This window comes from Suricata suricatta, chromosome 2 (genome assembly GCF_006229205.1).
Source record: "Suricata suricatta isolate VVHF042 chromosome 2, meerkat_22Aug2017_6uvM2_HiC, whole genome shotgun sequence".
Classification (NCBI taxonomy): Eukaryota; Metazoa; Chordata; class Mammalia; order Carnivora; family Herpestidae; genus Suricata; species Suricata suricatta.
Window position 1 is genome coordinate 21,752,167 of NC_043701.1, and position 9,502 is coordinate 21,761,668.

Sequence of the window (9,502 nt, forward strand, 5' to 3'; positions counted from 1 at the left end):
GTGTGTGTATGCGTGTGTGTATGCGTGTGTGTATGTGTGTGTGTATGCGTGTGTGTATGCATGCACACAAACATACGAGAAGAAGGAAGAGGGGGAAGAAAGCAGAGAGAAATAGAAAGATACACAACAAAATATTAACACCAATCACCCCATAGTTGTAGAATTAGGAATGTGGGTATGTTTTTCCTTTTTTGTTTCTCTATTTTCCAATCTGTGCCCTGATTGTGTTATTTCTGTGATAAAAACACTTGGGATAACCTTTTGGGTCCTTCATAGAAACAGGATGGTAGGAAGACTCTGGAGGTGTCTTCCAGAGTTTAAATTCTATGATCTAAGTGTCTCAGTTTTATTTGGAAGAGTGGCTTTGCCAATTGGACCAGTAAATGGGAGGAAAAGATGATGTTTGCCCCATCAACTATCTCCGTGCTGCATTCTAAACATAGCAGATAAGGTAAATGAGAAATGCAAATCCTTGCTAAAAATTACATTTCATGGGCTCCGAGAGTTTTAGTTGAAAATGTTTCATGTCTTTTCCTCCAAAGAGCTCAAGTGTAAAAAGCAGGGAACTTTCAAAAACACAGAACGTTCTCAACCACGAAGCACCCTAGAGAAGAGAAGGCCAGGACAATCCAAGGGGGAGGAGAATCTGGGATTTCCTGGCCCAATGGTAGGAGAAACAGCGAACAGGGAATTTTTCTTTAAAGAAGGTAGTAAATATTAGCAAATGTACCACAGTGTCATAAAATAGGCACACCACTCCTCTCATGCCTGCTTTGGGAGAAACACTCTAGAGAAATCCATCTGTCCCAATGAGTCCCTTGGTTCTCAGCCATAACATTTCCAAATTTAGTAGGGAGTTGTGACATTATCTTTCTGTGGTTTTTTTCCCCCTCTCTTTCACAAACTCTTTCTAGGAAACCCGAGAAATAAATTTCACTCTTTCTGGGAAAAGTGCAATAGCTTGAAACTATCAGCACTAAGACTGTCAGAGGTTACAGGTTGCAGTAAAACCCTAACCTTTTTCAACTAGAACCTAAAAAAAAAAAAAAAAGTTTTTTAAGCCTTCGTTTTCTGCGTATTTGCCTGTGTAGTTAAGTTGCCCTGTCATCCTCCCGCACGCTGCGGGAACGCTTCTGTTTTTAAATGCAAGTACTTGGCGCTTTTTTCTTTTTAACTCTCTTAGTTTAAAAATGAGAGAGAAAAGAAAAAAAAAGGGAGAAAGTACAAAACTCCTACCTTGATGAATCACACAATACCTCCCCTATCCCCCCCTGCCCACCCCAAGGCCCGCAACCCCACGTCCGTTCCCCCCCGCCCTCATCCTGAGGCCCTCGTCATTTCCTCCATTCTCCCTCTCCTACCCTGGGACCCTCGTCACCTCCTCCATCCGCCCCCCTCGCCCTGGGGCCCGCGCGGCCTCCCCCTTCCTCTGTTCCTATTGGCGCGTTCGCCACCGGTTCCCCGCGAGTGAATCTATCAAGATGAGAGCATTAATTCACTCCTGCAGACCTGCGTCAGCTTGCGCAGGAACGAGAAAAAGAAAAAGAAAGGGGGGCGGGGGTTGCGGGGAGGTGGATACTCAAAACCAGCAAGGACCGGTTAGGAGGGGAAACGGGGGAAGGGGGAGAAGGGGGGGGGGAGATCCGCTCTGCAGGCAGAGCCAGGACGGCCCGCCTGGGAGGAACGGGATTCTAGAACCCTGTCTGAAAGAAAACCCACAGCTGCACCTGTGTACCTTGAGCACGTTCATGGGCCGCTTTTCAAAAGACTGGCCAATGTTCACTTTGGTCACTAGGCCGGGGTGCTCGGCAACGATGTTATCCATTTCTTGGGAAATCTGCAGTGTTTAAGATGAACAAACACATTTGCAAATGAATGACGTGACGCATCCATTAGTGACTTTTCTCTCTCCTCCGCCTCCGTTCCCGCGGGGAACGGAGAGGGCCGCGCGGCGGATGCTAGAGGATTGGGGCCGGCGGAATCCGAGGGGCGACAGGATGAGTCACCCGGGGCCCGCAGGGGCTGGAGAGGGGGGCAGCCATTTTGTGGCAGCAGAGCCGGCTCGTTCCAGTTTTGTGCTTCCGACAAAATGGCACTTGTCTGGCTTGCCCTTGGCCGTCCTCAGCCCGGCTCTGGGGGGCAGCTTCCCCAGCCGGCGAGCGGCTTGCCCTCGGCCGCAGATGTCAGTGGCACCCCAAAAAAAGTGCCTTGGGAGGCAGTGGGGGCTGGTTCGGGCCAGGGGCGATGGGCGCTGGCCTGTGACACACTTCTGACTCCGGTCCCGAGGCTGATGGAAATGCGCTGCAGCTGAGGCCCGGCTGGGCCTGAGACGTGCCCGGGCGCGTCTGGCGAGTGACCGGCAGGAAAACAGCCGCTCCGGCGGCCGCTGCGGCGTTTGCTCTCCGCAGGACACCGACACCAATTTGCGAGGCCAGAGAGCTAGCGAGAGCATCTTGCTTTCCCCCCTCTGTCTCTGTACTGGTTCGCAGGCCCTTGTCTCAAAGCCAGAGGGGCCATGCGTATTTCAAATAAAGGATTGTGGTGGTGTCTCGTTTTGGTTTTTTAATTTTACAGAGGCCATGGGAAGCACATGTGCATTATACATGTGCGTGGCTCCATATTCAAGCACATTAATATTTCTCCAGTGAAACAAATGAGTAGCAAGGCAGCTCAGGTCAGAGTTTGTCACCAGATGAGTTTAGGTCAGGTCAGCTTTTGCCATCAAATCGAGGGGGGCTTTTGCCATCAAATCGAGGGGTGTAGGGGGGGGAGAGGGGATAGGGATTGATTTCAGAGTTCTTTGCATTTAGAGTTGCTGATTTAGGGGATGAATACCTACCAGATCTCTCCCCTCTGGATCTTTCCTACTCCCTCCACCTCTCCCTCCAACCCACCCCGGTCTCCTCACCCTCTCCCTCCAAATCAGCTTGTGCAAATAGAACCCCTGTGGACCCTAAGAAAAGCCAGTGTCACAAGGAGTCAAGTGCAGCCCTGCCCAGGTGTCCAGGTCGCAGCTTGTGACCCAGCTAGAGCAAAGGAAGGGGCATTCTTCACGCCAACCAAACGAGCAAAGACAGCAAGGGCCTCACAAGACTTTGCTCCTGTGAGGTCTGGGCAAGTCCGGAAACTGGCAAAGGGGCCTTGAGGGGAGAGGCTCATGGACTTGAGAGGCTGTTTGTATGCTCACTTAAGACATGCCTAGACAATTCCAAATAATGCAGTGGCTCCTGGAATGGGCAGGTGGGCGTCAGGTCCTGCCTTAAGGCAAGTGACACTGATACTGGCAGGGAAATCCTAAAGAAAATTGGACAAGATAGTAAATGGTATGACAATACTTGCCATTAAATCACCAGGCCGAAGCCAAAGGCTTGTCATCAGAGGAGAAAATGGCCCATTTCTCTGACACTCGTTTTGAAACACCTACCTCTTCCAAAGTATGATAAGCCGCAAAGTTGAAGTTACCACTCCGTTCTCTTCTCTGATTGAGTAACATTTCTTCATCCTCTTTGTCCAACAGAACCTAAGATAAACCAGTCGCACCTCTGATTATCGTATAGCCATGAACTTGCATCTACTAGTGGGAAGGAAATGCTAACGCTCAGGTCCCCAGTCCCAAGCATCCTCTTCTGTCCTACAGGCTCTAGGGTCATGCCTTTCCCTCTTTCTGAGAGCACCCTGAAAGGGGAGGAGGCATTCACGGGACTCTTGGCCAGCCAGATGCTGCAAATATAGGATAACAGTCCTGTGGTTGTTTTATGGCTCCTCCTGCCTTTCTGGGAACCCAGGGCCCAAGTTAACCCCCAATTAAAAACTAAATGAGGGGCACCCTAAAAACTAAATGAGGGGCTCAGTTGGTTAAGCTTCCAACTCTTGATTTCAGCTCAGGTCATGAACTCACGGTTGGTGAGTTTGAGCCCCATGCTGGGCTCCACGCAAACAGTGTGGAGACTGCTTGGGATTCTCTCTCTCCCGCTCTCTCTCTGCTCTTCCCCCATTCATGTGCACACGATCAATCTCTTTAAAATAAATAGATAAACTTAAAAAAAATTTAAATGGGCAACACTCTACTTTTACTTACTTCAGCTAACATGCTTCAGTTAGTACTTTATATTTCATGCCAGAGATTCTCTTTATCCCTTTCCCTTAAATTTTTCTTATTCCCATATCCCACTCATGCCAAATGCAGAAGGGAGAGGGACAGTGGCTCCCTACCCCCCTTGCAGGGTAGCCCAGATGGCAGGAAGGCCCTTCTGGCACCCACAGGTCCCTTCCCTACCAGAGAGTATTCAAAGAGAAAAAAGGATGGAACTTCAATTCATGTAGACCAACAAGGTCTGTGGAATACATACCTGAACGTCTTCAATCATGATGGAATAAGCAATTCCCTGGGACTCCAAGAAGGCTTTGACTGCCTGGGCGCTGACAAAGGGAACTCGGACGTGGGCTGTCTCCCCTGGGATGGTTGGTGATTTCCAGAAATCAAGCTGAAAGGGGCAAAAGGCCAAGGCAATAAGTGGGTCATTCCAGAGAAATGGACACCTCGGCATGGATAGATTTCCAGAAATCTCCAACCCACAAGCCAAGAGTCACTGTGGAGTCACTATGATATGGCAGGAAGGGTTTTTTAATATCCACGCATTGGGGCAGCTGGGTGGCTCGGCTCAGTCAGTTAAGTGATCGACTTTGGCTCAGGTCATGACCTCACAGCCTGTGGATTCAAGCCCAGTGTTGGGTTCTGTGCTGACAGCTTAGAGCCTGGAGCCTGCTTTGGGTTCTGTGTCTCCCTCTCCCTCTGCCCTTACCCTGCTCACACTCTGTCTCTCTCTCTCTCTCTCTCAAAAATAAATAAACATTAAAAATTTTTTTAAAAATATCCAAGCATGAACATATGTGTTAGATTGTTTTCCCCCCATGGTTAGATATTAAAACTGGCAGAAGGCAAAGATTATTTAAAACTATGGCAGTTTTTTTTAACAGTTGACATTCAAGTGATCCAATTCATTTTGTAACAGAACATTAATACTGTAAATTATTTTAGGAGGGAAATAACGCATGAAAGCTGTTCAACAATTTTTCAATGTAACTTTCACATTTGCTTTCTCTTTTCACTCGTACAATAAACCTCTGAGATAGAAGAATGGCATATTTATCCTCATTGTACTGGGTGGGATATTGAGGCACAGGGACAGTAGGTGACTTGCCCAATGTTACGGACTTGAAACTAGAGCCTGGGTGTTCCACGCCCTAGCAACATGAGTTAGCATTTCACACTATGTCAGAGAAGATGAGATACGGTCCAAAGTAAGAGATCCAATCGTCATGTCTAACCGTGGAGTCGTCATTTGGTAAAACAGAAACTCCCTCTAGGACACATACCTGAAGATGTTCTTCAGCCTCCAAATTGACCAGGTGTCTTATTTGTTCTTCATTCCTTGGAATGACCTCAAGAACCTGGTCCCTAAGAATATTAACCAGACATGACCTTAAAAGCAAAACCCGGACACTGTTTCCCATTGCTTTATGCCCCCATTACTCTCTGCATGTAGGAAGGAGGTTAATGAAGCAGCTAATAATCTCTTCGACAATTGAGAAAGTAATAAATAGTATACTAACCCATATCCCCAGAATGAGAAGCTAACTTCCCCTGAGGAAATGGTATCTAGATAATAATTAAGAAGTGTACCTACTCCTAGCAGGAAGCTTACCTTTCCTTTAGCTAATGATTATTTCGAAAATAACACCTGCTGGTCATAAAGCAATAGCTTTTATAACTTTTTCTACTTTTCAGAAATGAGGTTTGGTTTTTGGAATAATTAGTTTGGTGCTTGTGAGAGAAATTGAATTCACAGCTGGGAAGACCTAGGACGTTTTTGTTGTTGTTGTTAACCTAAATGCATCAGAGTTCCATCTTCAAACCCCATTCATGTGACCCAAACTTGGGGTAGGCTAAAGACGATTAGGATGCTGAAAAATCATGGTGTACTTCTCACTCCATGCACCCGTACACACTTTATCCTTGAAAAAGGGTATCAAGGACACCTTGGCAAGAAAGAGAAGCTGGAAAACAAGCAAACACATATCCTTAGGAAAAAATTGGGAAGTAGATCTGGATTCGTATAGTCCTTCCTTGGCGGTAGAGGTTTTCCTTTATCCCTTCTTCCAAGTAGGCTGACTTCCTCAGTCACTGCCCTGAGCATTTGTGCATTGGGGAATGATGGGTACAAAGAGCCACATACAAGGACCAGAACCCAGGTCTTCTGAAATCAAGTGCATTGCAAATTTCCAATGAACACTAGCAAAATAAGTAATAGACTATGAGAGCTTCAAGGCTCTTCTGTCTCCAAGTATCCACCTGCCATATGATCTGAAAATTCTTCCATTTGAGTCTCATTCCTTTTGGTTAATGCACAGACACCCAGAAGTCCTCCTTTGTAATGGGAAGCTACCTAGCAAAGTACTGCTTTGGGCTAAGATTTACTGGTCTGTGTTCTGAAGAATAGTAACCCCTTGAGTTTCTCAGCACATTAAAAAAGAAAAGTGGGGAGGAATTTGATGATCAAAAAAATAGGTGAATGTACCCACCTAGATCTCTTCTTATAGATTTACAATGCGTATGAATTTAGTAAAAGTCACTAGAAATCCTATGGTTTGTTAAAACCTTCTGATTCCCAAATTTATTTGACCACCCACTTCTTTGGATTAAATTTATTTGACCACTGCTTTAATTCCCTGGAACACTCTCCAAGAAATGCTGCCTAAAACTTTTCATAGAATCTTGGAACCAATGTACTTTGGAGCAAGTGAATCCTACGAAGCCATGAGAGTTGGATTTGGGCTGAAATGTGCAGCCATGGGTTCCATGGCCTGCACACTAGATCTGAAGATGGGGAGGACAAGGACAGACGTGAAGGATGAAGCCCAGAATGGCTGGGAGGAGGTCAGGGGAGAGTAACCTGTCACTTACTGAGATGCATGGAGACAGTCGGCCAAACAGCTTTATTTTCACCTATGTCTACTATCCCTACATTCTGATCCTCAAGCGATGTGAGTAAGTACAAAGAGAAATAAAGTATAGGTCTTCAGGTTTCACTTGGTTTTTTCCTCCTAATGTCATTCATCTCTCTTTCTTTCTTTTCCTTTTTTTTTTGTCACTCATTTCTGTTATTCCCACTATCCCCTCTCCAAATCTAAGAGGACTTCTCTGAACATGTACACCTACTATTCTATACCACCATCCAGTGAGACTCTGTGAATCAGGCAACGAAGTTCAAGCAGGTGCCAAAAAGCATAACTTACCCCACGAATGTTTCTCGACAGTAGATATGCCCAAAAAGGGCCCCCAAAACCAGGATCAGCTTCATGGTCAAGGGTCTTCCCAAAGCCCAGAATTCAGTGTCATTCCTGAACTTTATTTATAGGGACCATGGCCGAGGCTGATCTGTCGGCAGTCTAAGAACTCCAGTGAATGCCCACATGGTAAAATTCCCACCTGCGTGTCAAATTCTCAAGGTTGTAAACAGCCCCCTGTGTGATATCACCAATCTGTACATTTTCCATTCCCACAATGAGATAACAAAATTTGATGGAAAGAAAACAAAACTGCTAGGGCATACCAAGGGCATACCAAGGGCAAATCACATATTTATGACTTAGAACATAAAGTTCCACCAACTCTGACCGGTGAAAGAAGCCAGATTAATAGACCTGAGGTTAAAGTCCTTTCTGGGTCTCTGACTAAAAAACAAAATAAAACAAAAACAAAACAAAACAGAATGAAACAAACAAAAACCAAAAACCAAATAACAAAAAAGGGCACAGCACTTAGACTAATTATTTAGGCATCCTGTCTATCACATTCCATTAGTTGGCTCATTTGTTTATTTTTATAATGTTTACCCTGAAAGGCTGCAGTCACTCAGTCCACATCTGCTGAATCTCCCTGTAGAGGTGGCCCATTCCCATCCTTACTCTATATTAAGACAAAACAGAAGGCCTTTTAATATTCAATTTTGGACTCTTTCTAAAGTGATCCATCTGCATTTGTACCAAATTGATGTCCTTGTTTCTGTACTTTTTCTCAAATTGAAAATGTCTTTCATTGCTTGTTATAGAAAGTTTGGGTAAAAAGGAAGTACTTTATTTAATCACCAATAGTTCCTCCACCCAAAGAAAATCATTTGGTGTACACTTTTCCAAGTTTCATTCTGTTTTAGAGCTTTTTCTTGAAGATTAGATGATACCATATATTCTGATTTTTAAACAAGTGGGGTTTTTTGTTTGTTTTTTAATGTGTATTTATTTATTTTGAGAGGGAGAAAACATGAACAGGGGAGGGACAGAGAGAGAGAGAGAGAGAGAGAGAGAGAGAGAGAGAATCCCAAGCAGTCTCTGAGTTGACAGTGCAAAGTCCCACCCAGAGCTCAATCCCACAAACCACAAGATCATGACCTGACCCAAAGCCAAGAGTCAGATACTCAACCTACTGAGCCACCCAGGCACCCCTAACCAAAGGGTTTTTTAAACAAAGGTGATCTGGGCATCTGGGTGGCTCAGTTGGTTAAGCATCCAACTTCAGCCCAGGTCATGATCTCCCGGTTTGTGGGTTCGAGCCCGGCATCGGGCTCTGTGCTGACAGCTAGCTCAGAGCCTGGAGCCTGCTTCGGATTCTGTGTCTCCCTCTCTCTCTGTCCCTCACCTGCTCATGCTCATGCTCTGTCTCTCAAAAATGAATAAATGTTAAAAACTTGTTTTCAAAAAAAATAAAGGTGATCTCTTCTTGTCTATAAGCAGAAATCTTCATTAATCTGACTTTGTTCTTCCTCTCAAAAGAAAAAAAAACCTACTTATTTTTAGGAACCATACTTTATTGCATTTAATCATTCACACACATTGTGTTCAGTCCAGCAAAAATAAACCACAAAAAGACACAAGCAATATTCTGTCCTCTGTATCATCGCTGGGTTAGAATTCTCAAGTACCTACTTGAAAGGGAAAACCATATGCTTGTATGTGTGTGTGTGTGTGTGTGTGTGTGTGTGTGTGTGTATAATGTGTGCTAGTTTAAGAAACTCCTAGATTAACATGTTTTTTCATTCTCTTGGGTGTCAGGGAGAAGACAGAAACCAAGAAACAGAGGCCATAATTCATCCTCACATGTCCAACACCTACCAGGTAAACAGTAGTCATTGAAATTGAAATGAATATACTTGGAAGATCAGTAAAAGCTTCATGGGAAAATGGGGGTCTGAGCTAAGTGAGTTTTTTTGTTTGAGTTTATTTATTTATTTTTGAGAGAGAAGGAGAGAGAGAGAGAGAGAGAGAGAGAGAGAGAATCCCAAGCAGGCTCTGTGCAGCACATGAACTGTGAGACCATGACCTGAGCCAAACTAGGAGTTGGCTGCTTAATGGACGAACCACCAGGTGCCCCTGAGCTAAGTCAGTCTTAAGGCAGGATTTTCTGAGGAAAACCTAGTGGTAGGGAAACATGAGAAAGGTACAGAAG

The 9,502-nt window shown here is 45.0% G+C and overlaps 1 protein-coding gene across 1 annotated transcript in view; it reads right to left on the reverse strand.

Moving 5' to 3' along the window:
• Positions 1-7,402, reverse strand: part of CPA2 (carboxypeptidase A2) — a 20,717-nt gene extending 13,315 nt beyond the window's left edge. Inside the window, exons 1-5 of the mRNA XM_029923454.1 lie at positions 7,297-7,402; positions 5,377-5,458; positions 4,350-4,484; positions 3,425-3,520; positions 1,736-1,837 (exon numbers count right to left, since the gene is read on the reverse strand). Coding sequence (XP_029779314.1) covers positions 1,736-1,837; positions 3,425-3,520; positions 4,350-4,484; positions 5,377-5,458; positions 7,297-7,361 — 480 coding nt within the window. The 5' untranslated portion in view covers positions 7,362-7,402. The remainder of the gene's footprint in view (positions 1-1,735; positions 1,838-3,424; positions 3,521-4,349; positions 4,485-5,376; positions 5,459-7,296) is intronic.
• Between the last annotated feature and the right edge of the window lie 2,100 nt (positions 7,403-9,502).